Source organism: Hipposideros armiger, unplaced genomic scaffold (genome assembly GCF_001890085.2).
Source record: "Hipposideros armiger isolate ML-2016 unplaced genomic scaffold, ASM189008v1 scaffold_182, whole genome shotgun sequence".
Taxonomy (NCBI): Eukaryota; Metazoa; Chordata; class Mammalia; order Chiroptera; family Hipposideridae; genus Hipposideros; species Hipposideros armiger.
The window spans coordinates 2,891,640-2,909,082 of record NW_017731532.1 but is presented as its reverse complement, the minus strand read 5'-3'; the positions used below and the strand labels follow the sequence as shown (position 1 = coordinate 2,909,082).

Below are 17,443 nucleotides of genomic sequence, written 5' to 3'. Positions count from 1 at the left end.
TCCTGGATTTTCCTTTGAATTCCACATGGATATTTATCAGTCTTTGTGCCAGTACCACATTATTTTTCATTAAAATGGTCTTGTAATGCCTTAATATATGGCAAAACTCCCCCCCCCATTGTTTACATCTTTTCCAGGAATATCCTTTAGCTATTTATTAATGAAAGTTTATTTTTCATTGTATAATTTAAAATAAAACTACAGATTTTTAGAATGAATTTATCACAGCATACAATAGTATCCTTCCAGATTTTGATGAAAACTGCACAGAATTTGCAAACAAAATTGAGGCAACAAATTGATTATGCTGTCTTATCTACTAAAATTATGCTGGTCTTCTGTTATATCTTTTAGTTAAAAATATTCTCATAAGGTCATCAATTGTTTATTAGATTAATTTCTAGATATTTTATCATTACTTTTGCTATTCTAAATAGCATCTTATCAATCATATTTTTACTTTAATTTTATTTATATTTTCAATATAAGATAGGTAAGACATCTACATATTTCAAATTTCAAAAGACCCAAAAGAGTGTATTTTCAAAATTCTTCATCCTACTTCTCTCCCCAGCTGTCTACCTCCTATTGAAGAACTTTTTGTTTCTGTTTTTGTTTTTAGAGATATTATAAACCTATACAAGAAAATATACATGTGTTTTATTTGCCCTTTACAGTAGTATGTGCAGAAGTATACAATACACAGTGTTCTGTTGCTAAAGTCTTTTGAGCCCTGTGCACATAATTTCCAGATAATTGTAGAATCAGTTCTTTGATACAGTACCAAAACTTGACAAGCAGTAATTTTTTATATGTTACGCTAAGATCTCTCTCTCTCCCTTTTTCTCTCCTTCTCCCCCTCCCTCCTTCATTCTTGTTCTTGTGTTGAACAGCTGAATAGTATTTTATTTTCTGAACTTTTTCATAATGAAATGACTTAGACCCCTACTAATAGACATTTTACATTTTTTTTAAATTTTGTCCTATTATGGATACCGCAGTAGGGAACAACCTTGTACCTACATCAGTTTGCCTATGTGTGATTATACTTGTGGACTGCATTTCTAGAATGAAAAGTTCCTAAGTTTAAGAAAATGCTCATTTGTCATTTTGTTTCATGTCACTAAATTTTCCTTCATAAAAGCTGTCATTTATACCCCCACCAGGAATGTGCAAGCTTGCCTATTTCTTTACACTTTGTTAATATTGTGTTATTATTTCTTTTCCTTTTTCCTGATGTTAAAGGTGAATTATAGTGCCATAGGGTAAACTTTTGTAATATGTATTAGGAGTAAGACTGAATATTTTTTCATATGTTTAAGATCCACATGTATTTTCTTTCATGTAAGCTAATGAAATCCTTTGCCCATTTTATTTTTTATTGGGTTGTTTTGTTTCACCTTATTAATATTAAAATTTAATTTCTTTGATTTATCAATCCTTTGCTATGATATGATTTGGAAAAATTCAATCACAGTTTGTCATTTGTATTTTGACTTCATTTTGCTTTTTATCTTAAAGAAATTTTTAGTTTAATATAATATTTTTATAACTACTGCCACAAATAGAAAGTCATTTTCATGTCTGAGATTATTTTTAATTCTGTGTTTTCCTCTGGTCCTTTTGTGGTTTCTTAATTTTTTTATTTAGTATCAACTTACTTGGAATTTACTCTGTGATAAGGTCACAGATTAAATATATTTATTTAATATGTCAACCAAATTTTCCCAATCCAGCTATTGAAAATTCTATCTTTTCTGCAATGATCTGAATAATACTTATTTCATATACAAAAGTTCCTTCCATAGTGGGGTCTGTTTATTGATTTTATATTCTGTTCTATCGATACACTCTCCAATAGACCTTTAATGTAGTGTCTGGGGTGGTGGTTCATGCAGGCAAAATAAAGAGAACAAAAGCCAGATCAACTATGAGCCAATGATATTTTACCAAGAGATCACAAAATAATCTTGGATTAGAATAAAAAGGGATTACTTGCAGCAGGTTTTATTGTGGAGATGTTTCTAAAATCATGCTAAAGTCTTGTTCCATGGCTTAGTTTATTTCTCACAGCAATGTAGATTCCTGCTATTAAATTTGAGTATGACCATAATGGTGAAATCTTAGCCCTTTTATATTGATTTCCTTATTATCCACACTTAATAGTGCTAGATACATGAGAACTCAAAAGTCTCAAAACTTAGTAACTCTAAGTAACCCCAGAACCTGTGTTCTATAAATAATTTTTTGGTTTATATTTTTATTTAATGAAAACAGCACTGATATTTAACTACAAATACCTACTAAAAGTAGATATAACTCAAATTGGGTGCTGCTTTACTATCTGGAGTTCCAGCTTCCTAAGCTTTTAATACTAGAGCAAATAGGAATCTTTTAAAACATCATTTCTAATGATTTAGAGAGGAATGTGTACTCAAATTCTTATTTTTTCATTGTTATGCTTCTATTTAAGTTTTAGAAAATTAGTCTATGGCTCATCAGCCAAAACTCTAGCAGAGATAATTTGTCCGTCTACAAGATAATTGAAACAAGATAAAAGATAATTGAAAAAAGGAATATTCAGTAATATCAAGTGTAGAATTTGGCTTCCAAAATGGGAAGAGGCATGATTCAAACTGTCCATTGTTTATGTTGTGTATTTTAGAAAGGTTAAAACTATGAAGAGTCTTAGATTAAAGAAAGAAAAAGAATGTCATACATAAGATACTGGAAGAATATTGCTCTTCCATAGCTACATGGTAATTTAATTAATATACTACAATAAAATATTTTTCAGAGGCTATCTATTCCAAATCTCACAGTTAAAATTCTAAAATCAATCTTTGAAAAGCTAATTAAGATTGTTAGAGTAATAAGTAAAATTTAGCTCCATGTGGGACCTTCTCTTATCTGAGCCTCCTAACAAAAATGGACATAGACTGTACTCATGTAAGTAATTTCGATGTCTGAGTATTGAAATGAGAAAAGCAAAATTGAATGTCTGAGTCAACTCACTCAGCATTATTGGAGAAAAAAGGGACCACGGATGCAGAATTTAAAAGCAAAAATGTTGGTTATGAAGTCCGCATTGCAAGAGTGAAAGGAAGATATGCTCACCAGTCAGAGGCTGGGGATGACCCCATTCCAGTTCTTTAACTCATCAAAATTCCACATTTGATTTATGCATAAGGAAGACCAAGAATTGCCTTGTGAGCACCAGTTGGAAAGGAATCTCATGATATTCAGAAAAGGGAGATGAGACTGGGAAACTCGGAATGGAGAGAAAGGTAGACCTTGCCATGTTGGCAACTTTCAAAAGCCTGAAAGGGCGCTGCCTGTATGCAGGATTCAGGATTGCTATAACACATTTAAAACCTGTAAATCCAGGGAAATAAAACATTGCAGGACTTTTCATAAGTCATGGGTTTCGTCTGGGGTGGGAAAGCTTTAAGGATTGCTTTCTTAGTTCTGATTTTCAACTTTGTGAATATGTGATATGAAGGTAGAGATAGAGAGGGAGAGGGAGAGAGAGAGAGAACAGTGATTATTGAGGGGCTAGTTTCTTCATGCACATCCCCTATCATTTCAAATGTTAATTCTCAGAGTCTCACCAAAAAGTGAAAAATCCTAATCACTTCTATGAATCTGAAGATTTTCTAATTTTCTCTGGAAAATTATGTCTGAATTATTAATATTATAGTATGAGTCATTTAAATTTTCTGATTTGTAATGATGAAGAGTAGAGATTAATAGCAGTTTGTTAAGAACATTGAAACTGTACCTTTCTACTAATTTTAAGATTTTGCAGGCATCATAAAGGCATTTTAAAGTGAATAGAACAATTTTTAATGTTTTCCATATATGAATAAAATATTTTTCTTACATTAGAGCATATGGTTATTATATGTTAATTGTCAAAAGGAGCCCCCTGTTTAAATCTGAGAAGAATATTAAATTTTTTTTGAATGGCCATTACTCCTGCAACAAACTATAGTAGGATAATTTGGAATGGGGAGAAAATATGAAGAGAAAATACCAGTTAAAAAGTCTCTATGTGATGAAATGAAGGGACAAGCAACATCTTGTTGAAAAACCCTCCATAACCCATAGTGGCAGATACTACAGTATAAAGATCCAGAAACTGAAGATATTTCTGTTTTGTTTTTTGTCATCATTATTGCCTTTACTTTTTCTTATTCTAGTACTCAAAGATCTCAGGGAGATTTTGATGTTTTAACTTCAATGGAAATTTGTTGAAGCCTAAAGCATTTGAGGCACGTTAATTATTATGTTGACATTAGAGTTTCATTGTAATGTCATTTTGACAAGGTGATATTCATATTTTTCAGTTTACTCCATATCATAACCATCCAATATTTTCTATGCTTATATTTTGGGGGCACATTTTCCTTTTCAATGTTTGTTCACAAATATTGCTTTAATTAAAAAAAATTCCATTAGAGAAAAATGTTGAACCTAAACTTGATATATATTTAATATTCATCTGAAAACCATACAAAAATCATTGGATTTTTGCATTTAAAATCTGTACTAATAAATAAAAATATTCCATTTCCAAAATGATTATTGTCAATATTGTCATACTGAAAGCAATAATTACTGTTACCTTGTCTCCTCAGATAAATTTACAAAGAAAAATGAGAGTTACTGGTGTGATTACCCAAGGAGCCAAGAGGATTGGAAGCCCAGAGTATATAAAATCCTACAAAATTGCCTATAGTAATGATGGAAAGTCTTGGGCAATGTACAAGGAGAAAGGCACCAATGAAGACATGGTAAGACTGACTTAACACATCTAATTTAAAAGTAAAGTCCCATTAATGATCATTGATTACCAAATGACTACTGAGTCTTCAGCAGAAGCTTTATGTGATTGAAAATTAATTTATAATTTCTTAAAATTAGACTAGTGGGGAGAAGCGGGGAGAGGGAGCTTTTCCAAATTGTATGTGCACAGCAGCTACCCCTTCGTATTTTCTCTGATTTTAACTGGTGGTCCTATAAACACTTTATCACAAGGTTAGCATAGTCCTATGTGTGAAATTAAATTTCATTTTAACAATAGCCAGCTTTCAATTTCATTTTATTGCTTTGACAGAATAGCACTGTCCTTAATCAAATAACTATGGATTAAAACTATTATTTTTAGAGAAAGCAACAAGTCATAGAAAAAAATATATGCCTTTATAGGCTTGATATTGGAAGAAAATTTTGTTAGTTGTCAGTATAAAATATTTTGAAGAAAATGGATATAATATTCAATGTCCCCTGCCTTTTTATATGATATTTCCAATTTTTATTAATTTTTTTCTTAAAACTTTTAATTTAAAAAATATCAGGACTGCAGCTCATCCCATTAAAAGCAAGTTATTAGAATAAACTTTAATAAATTTTATGAAAGATTTTTTAAATTACTTATTTCAATGAATTTAAATAAACTTTTCTGATTACCAGGTTATATAAACGGTAAAATAAGAATGAGACTTAAAGGAATTAAAATAACATATTTCAGTACATAATTTTTAGAGGGAACTATAGTTTTTCACCGGACATATTATGATAGAGAATTATGAGTCTCTTATCCAATGATCTGGGACTGACCAATAAGGAAATAACCCTGAGGCATCAGACCCTAAAGCTTCATAAGACTGATCATAGCATTAGAGAGACTGGATGATCAGGAAGAACTAGTTAAGACTGGTTCCTAAAACAAACAAACAAACAAACAAACAAACAAACAAAGAACCTAGAAATACTAAGTAGCAAAATGTACAGATCCGGATTAAGTTAAAAGGTTAAGTTAAAGTGCCCAGAAAGAAAGAAAGAGGGAGAGGGAAACATTCCCCTGGCTCTGAAGGACTGGCCTTAAAATTACCAAGACCATCATAATAGAGTATAGATTATGCCACACACCACCGTGATTTATAGCTTTAATTAGTACTTTTATCTATAGGTTTTATATTCACTGCTGATCGCAAGATGCTTCCTAAATGCTCCAGACCCCCAAATTATTTAATCCCATCTTTGAAATAAATTGAGTAGGCTAAAGGAGTAGTATTATCAAAATAGCTAAAGAAGCTGTCTCAATTATTATTTTAAACTCTATATTACCTCTTCATACAGGTGTTCCGTGGAAACGTGGATAACAACACACCCTATGCTAACTCTTTCACACCCCCCATAAAAGCTCAGTATGTAAGGCTCTATCCCCAAGTTTGTCGAAGACACTGCACTTTGAGAATGGAACTTCTTGGATGTGAACTATCGGGTGAGTTTCATATTATTTATTCCATTATTTTCTTTTTTTTAAAAAGCATGTTTGTATGTAGTCTGCTACTAACTTACAATTTTTCAATACCCACAGACACTTATTTCTGCTACAAAATGCCTAGGGTATGGTTAAGTGAGAAAGTGTGTGTGTGTGTGTGTGTGTGTGTGTGTCTGTGTGTCTGTGTGTGTGTGTCTGTGTGTCTGTGTCTGTGTGTGTGTTAGATAAACAAATTCTAAAACATTCTACCAAACAGAACCAATGTAGAAGGAGCAATGTGTTTCTTTGAGTGGCCAATGAAAGTACAACAAATTCTCACTGGAAACTTGTCAAATTTAAATATCTCGTTGTTTTTAGTAGTAACTGATTTATGTTTTGTGACAAAAGTTCAGTAAAAACTGGAACCTGTCTGATTTCATAAATTGCAGTTACATTTAGGCTATATGGCATAGAAGAGTAAGCTTTATCTTTGTCCATCTACCATAAGAACTTGTTTATTTCAGGATGGGTTATAAAACATGTTAATTTATTATTCTTCCCAAGGAGACAATACTTCAATACCAAGATTACAGCTATAAATGCATTCTAGGATCATTCTTTTTTAACATCCTGCTTATTGTACAAACAGTGGTTATCCAACTCAGAGATAATCTATCAAAGCACTCAGAGTTAAATAATTCTTGTCTTGCAGGATCATCAGTATTAGATATAAAGATAAAGGCTTAATGTGTGGATCTCACAGTGATCCCATTTCTGTATAGCTAGATTCTGAACTAAACAAAAAATCTTATCTAGGCATTTTCACTGTGTTATGTTTTTGGTAGTGGTTCTTATATTCTAGCATCAACATTTACAAATTATTTTTGCCACTGTGGCCTGAAATTATGTTGTTCAAACAACTATGTTTTGAAGAAAACTAAAAATTCATGTGTGCCCCACCTTTTGGCATAATCTCTAACTATGAAAAACGTTTATCAAACTTGCAATAATGCTATTTAGTTAAAAGTAGGAGGACGCATTTCTGCAAAAAACAACTGAGAGCTTTTCATTCATTTCAAGAGGTTGCATACAGGTTAAAATGTATACTTTATATACTGTTTCCCTTCTTAGGTTTGTTTGTGATGCATCTGAGAAAGGGACTGATTTTTGAGCAAATAAAAGTATTAAAAAACAACCAAACTTTAAAGGAACCCATTACTGTGAAAGGAATTAGAGACATTTAGCCAGATGAATGTATCTATTTTAAGAATCACATTTTGTATTATATATGGGTGTCTTTTATGAAGCAACCAACATATGGTTTTAGTACAATTAACTATCCTAGCAGGAATGTTTTTCTTATTTTGGGTATAATTCAAACCAGCTTATTGACTACCATTAAATCTCAGCAGAATTATTGCTGTACAGTGTTTATATTGCATGTCACTATATCACCACAGACCGGTGTCATCCCTAAGTCATCCATCATAAAGCAATCAAGAAGAAGCTGCAATATGTTGAGGTTTGCTGCAAGACCCGTGGTTTTTAGTTGCTTGACATCAGCTTCTCCAATTTTTCACTTGTTTGATTCATGAGGAACAGTCTCTAATACATGGTGCAGTTACACTCCTAAGGTGTGAATGTATTTTACTTTCAAGTTTGACAAGAGGTTACACCTGACACTTAACACATTTTATGTTCTCAAAAAAAAGTTGTATCCATCTCCGGACCCCACAAATTGATTTTCAACTTGCATGCACAAAATATCTCTCAATAGATACTTTTAAAACCTATCACCTCACTCTAAAAATGATCAATTTCATTGTTAATAATTTATCTTTTTCAGGTGTTGTTTATTCTAGTAAAAGTTTATCAATTTATACATATGAAATCATGTAGATGAGCAGGTAAATTTGTGGTGTGAGGCAAATTGGAAGAGATTAGTTGTAACGCTGGAAATAACAGTAATATAATATACTAAACTATTTCCCACAATCCAGTGCAACACTGTAAAGCCCAAGCCTGCCTTACTATATTCAATAAATTGTTATAAGATCTCTCAGCCTGCCTAGAATATCATCTGATAATCTTTTTCGGAGATACTTAAAAAGAAAATCCCCTAAATTCTCTGACATAAATATGATTTAAGATATTTAGAATGAAATGGATCATGGCCATCATTAGAGAAATAATCATTCATTTAGTTTTTGAACAAATTATTCTGCACTTCCTCTGTGATAAGTACTCGACAATAGAGTGGGTATGAAATTAATTCTGTGACTAAGCAGAAATGGTCAAAGTAAAGACATCCCTTTTCTATGCAATATTTAAAATACTGTCATATCACAAAAGGAGAAAAAGAACTACTTCTTTTCCACTTGAATCTCTTCTCTAAACCAAGAAAAGTTTTACAAAGACTCCAGTAGCAGGGCAAGGAGTGGGTGGGGGCTTGGTGGTAATAATAGAAAAACTAGTCAGAAATCTATTCATAAATGTAGACAATGCATGTTACTGTATAACTGCCTGAAGATAAATGGCATGTCATGAAGACTTTAGAACTGTCTACAATCTGTGAGATTTTTCATGAAGTTTTTCTCCTCCAGAATTTGTATTTAGGATTGAGAGTTCTTTTTATCATGGGACTTTGAGAATGTGTCTCCTACATCTGAAACCCAAAAGTCTTGTGCTAAGACCAAATTGGCCAACCCTCTGTGTCTGTTTTTATCATGTTTGTAGAGGATAGGCATTTCCTAGAAGGTGGGAAGTGAAGGCAGACATGGAGGAGCCTTAAGAAGGAAGAAGAAATCTAGATTGACTAAGACAGAAGGCAATTAATTGTGGTTCAGAATTACAATATTTATCAATGAAGAATTCTGAACCACTTCTCTTAGAGTCTTGACTTAAAATGGCTTAGTTGTTGAAGCAGCAGCCAGTCATAAGGTCTTATTTAGTACTCCCTGATGTGCTGATTTGGGATCTTAACATTGAGCTTAACAGAAATACTAAAAATAGCTAACATTTACTGATTGCTAGCTATAGGCCAGCACTGTTTCTATTTATATTTATTACTAATTTCTTACAACAGTTCTTTAAGATAGTGTCTATTATTATCACCATTTTACCGATGAGAAAACCGAGATGTAATGTGGCTAAATAATGGGTGCAAGACGACACAGCTAGTAAGTGGGGGACCAGTAGAGCATGAGGAGATGGCATCAACTGGAGAAGTCTCCTCTTTTATCTTGGCTTTCTCCATAATCAAACTTATCTCGTGTGTTCCTTGGCCAAAGTGTTACAGTTTTACACATAGAAGACTCAACCACTGGCAAATATGATAACAGAATCATGTTCCTATCACAGACTTTCTAAATGGAATTTTGTCATAGTTGTACTTCTTCAAGATTGGGAAATCAAGTGTACACACACACATACACACACACAATTTTTCAAGTATAGACAAAATCAAATTTTGCACCATGTCAAACCTGAAAACATATGTAGCAGATTTGAGAATCTTCCAAAAATATCCAGTACTAGAAGTTATTGAGTATGATTGAAATATAAGAATATATAAAAAGGCTTGTCGAGTAATGGCTTTTGCTAGGATTAGCTTATTTTCTTCTATTATCTATTAGTTTAAATCCTACATTTTGCTATGGCTGTCACATAGTATACATTGAATAAAGATTAGCTTCATTCTTTCCACAAGAAGTCACACTGGTGCTCTATGAGTCAGTGATAAAGATGAACACATATTTCTTGGAAAACACAAAGCTGTCCAGTTTAGAACATACCATTGGAGCAGTTTGTGAAAATGAGGGAATCTTCATTTGCAGTATTATGGAAACAAATCAAAGAAAACCAAATATACTTTGTGAGAAATTGTTCCATTTTTAAAGAGACGATGAAACTGTTGTAAACTAGAATGGTGATGAGGCTATCCCTAATCAGACAGAAGAGAGCATTTCAGCATTGTTTCATTTTGCAAAATCATCTATCACAAAAAAGCAGTTTGAATTGTCTGTCTTGTTTTCAATTTTTACAAAATACGTTCAGGCAAAATAGTCTGAATTGGCTATTTTGGTTTTTTTTTTATTTTGTTCCAGATTTGTTTCTGATTACAGCCTTTTTTGAATTTAGATACTCTCTTTGGGGGGAATCTTAATCTTATCTTGCCTATCCGAAAGGAAGGAAAAAAACTTCCCAGGCGATAGGTTCTTTTTCTCATGGAGCTCTTCTCGTTTTCTTTCAGGCTGTTCTGAGCCTCTGGGGATGAAATCAGGACATATCCAAGACTATCAGATTACTGCCTCCAGCATCTTCAGAACTCTCAATATGGACATGTTCACTTGGGAGCCGAGGAAAGCTCGGCTGGACAAGCAGGGCAAAGTGAATGCCTGGACCTCCGGCCACAATGACCAGTCGCAGTGGTTACAGGTAACATTTTCAAAAACTCTTTCACCACCCACTGCACCTCTTCCTTAGACGATTTCCTGTTGTTTATGTGAATGTCTGATTTAAATGTGCCTCCCTCTTCGGCTCAACGAAACTGGTAAAAGAAATTCCTTGTGAAGCCACGTCTCTGTTATTTTTGCTCTGATGTTGATTTATAGATGCTACTGTTAGATTGACGCAGCAGACTGTACCAGATCACACTATGTATAGGTCAATTTGATTGATTATGAGAACATTTGCATTTTAACTCTCATCTATGCTAATGCTTGAGTCAATGTTGGTTTGAAAGTGTCACAGCAGGAATCCAAACCACCTTGAAATCATGCCACTGACCTGCAGATTGTTCCCATAGAATCATGAATCATGACTTATTGCTCTTTTCCTGTGGTTGCTAAGCAATGGAGCAATTTGATTACATTCTCATAAGAGAGCTAGCATATAGAAGGAAAGCAGAGACACTGCAGAGCCTGTTTATCATTTGCAAATGAAGTCAGGTTACAGTCTATGCCTTTTAAAAAGTCTTCTTGAAATGCACTTATTTGTGGAGTATGGTTAAGTGTGCACAAATTTGTTAATGTCCTCTGTGATAAATAAAAGTCAGGCAGCTTAATTTCATAATAAGTTCATTTTATTTGGAAGACATGAGTTCTTACTGGCATTTGTGCTCTATTCATGAGTTTCAAAACTGTAGTAATTCATTGTATTTCTGGAAATCATGAGAACTATTAAAATAGGAAATATCACTCTTCATCAAACCAGATTTGCCACATCTGAAACTTCTCACTAAGTCACCTGAAATTTCCAATAGTCCCTTCTCAGTCTTTTCTTCTCTAGGCCTTACTGTTCCTGTTCTCGCAGTTAGTAATATTCACTTTTTTCTTTACTTTCCCCCCAGCATTCTCTCTAGATCTCTGTTGATCTGGAGCTGTATTGAGCTCTTTTATTAGATACCATACTTTATGGGTAATTATGTAGGTCTTCCTTCTTTTACTATTCCATGAGTGTTTTGATTTTGAAATATATTTATCCTCCCAGAACCCAGCCTGATGTTTTTCTTGTATGTAGTAGTGCTTACTAAATCAAACCATTCATTTAACAAGTGTATATTCATGAAACACCGTTGAAGCATCACATAACATGATAAATAGTGATGACATACGAGTGGGTAACACAGTGTTCATACAGTTAAGACATAACTCTTTCATAAACCATTCTTTTTATTTGGTTTGCATGATGCCATACTTTGTTTTCTCCCATCCTCCTAGCTGATGCTTCCCAAGGTCCTCCAGGCCACCTTTTCTCTCCTGTTATCTTCCTGCCAACCTCACTGTCACCAACTCCACACAGCCACGAAATTACTAATAGTTTAGTAAGTACTGGTTATTTCAACAACTGAAAAAAGGGTTCAGCTACTCTAAAATCATTTCACTTCTTACCATCCCCACTGCCACTCCCATGATTCATGCTAAAATCCTCTTTCCTGTGAGTTTTTGCTGAAGCCTCCTAACCGACTTCCCGGTTTCTGGCCTCACTCTCTAAAAATCTGGTAACCAGTGTGATTTTTGTTCCAAATGCAAATACGATTCTCTTACTCCCTTTTAAGACCATTCAATTGCTTACTGTCAGCCTCAGGATGAAGTACAGATTCTTTCCTATAACCTAAATGCCTTTGCATGATTTGGTCCCATTTAATCTCTTACCAGACTCTTTAAATTGCTTCACTTTCTTAAACCAAACACTATCACTCTCTTCCCATTTCTTCAAAAATGTCCTCTTCCTAAAGGGAAAGGATGGAAAAAGTACCTCCACTCACAGCATCCTCAGCCTTCCTTTGGTTAAATCATTCAGCTAGAATTCGGATATACGTTCCTCTGGGTGGATCCAAGGTAAGCCAGAACTTAGAATGTTAATTAGGCTTTTCTACCAGCTCCATCCCACACAAACCTGGCTTGAGTTCTCTCCTGTATACTACTACTGTCTTCTCTAATCCTCTCACTGTAGCATTATCATGCTATATTGGAAATTGTGTTTTCATGCTAGATTGTTTGTTCCAGCAGAGATGGGATCATATCTGTCTTTTTTACTTTCTCAATTTTTGTGTAGTCCTTAACTAAATACCTGTCACAACACCTGACACATGGTAGGCATTCAATAAATATTTGTTGAATGAATGAATACTTCAAAGTATAATTCATTTCATGGATATGGGCCCATATAGCCTATAATTTTGACCCCCAATTTAAGAGGACAACTGATAAATCCTCAAATTTTAAAATACTATTTGAAAAAGAAATCTGAAACCCCATACGAGAGATCTGGCCTTTATATTGGGTCCTCGGGAAAGTCATGACGTATTTTTCTGTGTTTTTCAGTGCAAAAATGCATCATGACTTTCCTGACAACCCAATAATACAGAAGGAACTAAATTGTGATAATACATAGCCTTTATGAAGTTTTTAATGTCTTAATTTGAAGAAACCATGAAAAAACTCCTTTCCATTTGTTAGAATTGAATGTTAATGTTAAACTTGTTCTTTGTTGCTGTGTAATATTTTTTAAATTGAAAATGTTCAAGCCATACCTCGATTAACTGGGTTTAGCTAATATTATTCATGAATCACAATGCCATGTGGAATAAGACAAAATATTTTAAACCCTGTAAGTAACTCAGACAGGCTGGTAGACTCTAGAAATATCCACATGCAGGGATTGCCAATGGCAAATTTCTTTAGAAAGGTAAAAATAAACAAATATTTTTACATGAATCAGGGTGTACTCTTCAATGCAAACCTTCATCCATCACTTTTTTTAAGATGGCTTTTCAACTATCTTCCTAAAGTCACTTGCATGCTGAAATATATTCGTTCTATCAGTGACAGATTTTCTGTCCATTCAAGGGCTAGTTCTTCCAATATATGTCTAGATTTTGTTGTGTCAAAACATATTAAGAATCTNAGTGCACTTAATAATTTTCTTTAAAACTCATTTCCCTCTCACTTTGAACATCATTGAATCTTATCTTTAAATATGCAAACTGTAAAGTTCTTCATCCTGCAATTGATGATACACTTTGGCTTTGCCTCATCTGTTCATGGTGTTAAGTTCTCTCTCTTTATCCCAATGAGAGAGGCTTCTGTAAGTGACATGCATCGAATTTTAATGTAGAATTCATATTGAGATACTCACTGTTTTACAGTAAAACGAGACACTAAACATGAGCAATAGACATTTTGTAGCATTTACTGCTGTTGAGCAAGGGGAACTTGGAACTATGGAAGCATCATTATTTTACAAATATGTTCTTTGCAGGTTTTCCTCATTTAAGAAATCAGATTATAGCCTCTTTGATAATACGATTTCTGTTGCCCCATACATTTTCTGTTGTACATGCTCAGTGGCTTTTGATAGAAAAAGCTTCAAAAGAGGCAGGGTGTGTGTGTGTGAATATTTATTCAATAGAATAGGTTCATGTGCCCATTTGCACTATTTTATTTATGCTGCTAAGAATGCATAAAAAGTATTTCATCCAAGGTTATCCAATATAAGAAAGAGAAAAAGCAAGAGACATTTACCTGTAGTCATTATTAATTAGTATCTATTTATATTATATCTTGTTCTATAGTTTTAAAACNGAACAGCAGGACTTACAAGAATTGTATGTGCACAGCAGAACCCATTCATGTTTTTATGATAATGAGAATTAAATGACTTCTGATTCCTTTGTGTGCAAATGAATTTTAATTTGTGATGTATTAGTTTTCTTTGTATTAATGAAATAGTTATACAATGGTAACCATTCTCCTTTAAAATTATAAGCTGAAATATGCCAGTGGGTAAAATTTAGAATTTGGGAAAACAGTTTCAAATAAGATGAGCATTTGTAAAGGCTTTTAGATAAAATGGGAATCAACTTTAATCAATGATCTCATTTTGTCTTCAAAGCAGACTTCTCCATGACTAAGGTGTTTATTTCATGAGGCTACAGAGAGTCTGAGAAGCTTGCTGAAGATTGCATGGCTAGTCAGCAGTGGAAGAGGAAGTGGACACATGCCAGGAAGCTCATATGATTATTTTTACCCCACTATTTTATAGACCATGTAGTGAGTGAGATGACTCTTTTTTATAGGGGAGTTTGTTTGTTGGATTAGGAAGCTCTTCTAGTACTGACCGGCATAGTTCTGGCCACACCTGTCTTGAAGAAGAGCTTCTAGTACATCTGTGACTCCAGCTTGCCCTCTAAATCTGTGGCTCCACACTATAAAAATTGTATACCCCTTACAGTGTTACTGAACACTGAACACAAACATTAAATATTTAGAAAATGCAACTTATATTTTGGGGGGTTAAGATAAAGCAACTAGGAAATAGGATGGACATTCTAATTTTTCTCCCTTCAACCCTATGGCTTGCCTGTTGTACACACACCATATTTTAAAGAACTCTGCTCTGCCCAATACTCTTGGTCATAGTTGAGCTCACCTGGTCCAGTTGCTTTGATTTATCCTAGAGACCTTTGTCATTTTTCTTTTTTTTTTTTTTTTATTGGGGAGTTGGGGGATGGGAATAGCACTGGGGAATTGGGGGAAGGGGAACAGANATTTATTTATTTATTTATTTATTTATTTATTTATTTATTTTGGTTAAATTGTAATTTCTGTCTTTCAAAAAAATCTAAGCTGTACCTAAGTTGAAAAATCATAAGCCAGTCATTCTGGACTCATAGTTGGACACTCCTAACACATAATTGGACTAGATTTTAATCCCTGTTATTAAATAAGGTGACATTTAACTCACTGAGATCTTTGAGGATCAGACTATTATCTTCTGTGGTTAGTTTCTAAACAAAAGACCCAAAAATTTTGTTGGAACTGAAGGTGGGTTAAATAACACAAATGATACAACAAAGGAAGCACATGGTGGGGGCCTAGCAAAAGGTAGTTCCCTTCTTTGTCTTTGTGGTGGTTTGTGTAACCTCAGAAGAGCATAATCTGATACCACCAATTATAACCAAGAAGGGAGATATGCATACATATTCTTTGCTTCTCCGAAAAACCAATTTCCAATAAGACTATGAAATCTAAAATAACATATTATTAGATCATTTGCAAACTATGAGAATCGTTAATACCTTACACAAATTTGCATTGGCAAACAACAAATATATATATATATATATATATATATATATATATATATATATATATATATATATAATCTAGGAAATATTAGATTTTTCAGATTTTCTGCCTGGGTATAATAATATTATTAATAACTTAAAATGAAAATATGTCACTTGGTCATACTTGCTACCAAAATAATATTCTTATTAGAATGGTTGTGTGTTTTTATGTCCATTTTCAGTGGCTTTCAATAGATTGAGTAAATTCCCTTCATATTTATATTCATATTATACACACTCATTGAAATTCAACATGAAATTGGGATGTTTAATGACATTCTTCAGGGATAGGAGCATTACTGATGATGGTCTTATAAATTGTGAGGAAGTATTTTGGTATAGTAGAAGCAACTAAGCAAGGAGCACTCTAAGAATTAACCTGGGTTGATTAACAAAATCTTTTTAAATGTCTTACAATGAAAGACATCATGAATTCTCTTGTAGTGAATATACTGTGTGTCATTGCTTTATTGGTGGTGACTATAGAATGTGGATAATGCTCCATCTATAATGATCTACTAAAAAGTTTTTCAGATTTCATAAAGGGTAGCATAATATAAATGACTAACAGGAAGGAAAGTGTCACCCAGGAAATAACCTTTTGATCTATTTCATGAGACATTTGCTAATTTAAGGTAGTCTGCATAGTACTTCCAAATTAGTAGAATTAATAGAGTTGTTAAACTGCACATTTTAGTGTTGACCTTTGTCAAAATTGCAGCTAACCCTACACAGCTTCATTTCAATACTAATTTTGTAGAAATATGTAAGAAAGCAATTGAATTTAAGTTTTCTAATTAAATAAGCCATATTTAATTTAGTCCATTTCTGATTTTAAAAAGGAGCATTCTAGCCATAAAATTCGTAACTTCTTTAAAACCATTAACTTCTCTTGCCCTCTGGACAATTTATTTGCAGAAGAGCTAAAAGAAAGATTTTCAAGGATCAAGAGGCCTCTAGGCCGCTGGAAAACATTTGTCAATATGAAGAAATATTCTTATTTCCAAGTCACTCTTCCAAAATTACAAACATAGTAAACAGTAAGCCTGAGTGGAGGGTAAAGTTATAAAGCAGATCTATAAGAAATCAAGTATAGATATTAATTTATGTATGATTATGAAACAGCTTCTATTCTTCATAATGTTAATGTATTTTATAGTATATGAAATGAATCAAAGGATGTCCATGCGTGGCTTGGACTATAAAACATCTTTAAAGTTTATTAAAATTTTAATGATACCAAAGGGAATCACCACTATCCAAATATAAAAGCTTATTGAGCAAAGCAAAATTGAGTCGGATATTTATACAGAGAGTACTTAGAGGGCAAAGGAAAGTGCAGCCAGCATCAGTGTAATATGCCAAGCACATAACTTGAAGTTCAAAAATCTGGTTTTGGGGGCTGACAAATCACATCAATATTCTGGGACTCAGGTTATTCTCTTTTTCATCTAAAATGTCAATATTACCAAAGAAAATAATAACCTCTTGGGCAACCTTCCCCTTTTAAAAACTAAGATTCTAATATCTAAATGATCATC

At 33.3% G+C, this 17,443-nt stretch overlaps 1 protein-coding gene across 1 annotated transcript in view; it reads left to right on the top strand.

The window, feature by feature from the left end:
• Positions 1–17,443, top strand: part of EDIL3 (EGF like and discoidin domains 3) — a 254,908-nt gene that overhangs the window by 139,970 nt on the left and 97,495 nt on the right. The window contains exons 5-7 of the mRNA XM_019652587.1: positions 4,641–4,796; positions 6,145–6,289; positions 10,521–10,705. Coding sequence (XP_019508132.1) covers positions 4,641–4,796; positions 6,145–6,289; positions 10,521–10,705 — 486 coding nt within the window. The remainder of the gene's footprint in view (positions 1–4,640; positions 4,797–6,144; positions 6,290–10,520; positions 10,706–17,443) is intronic.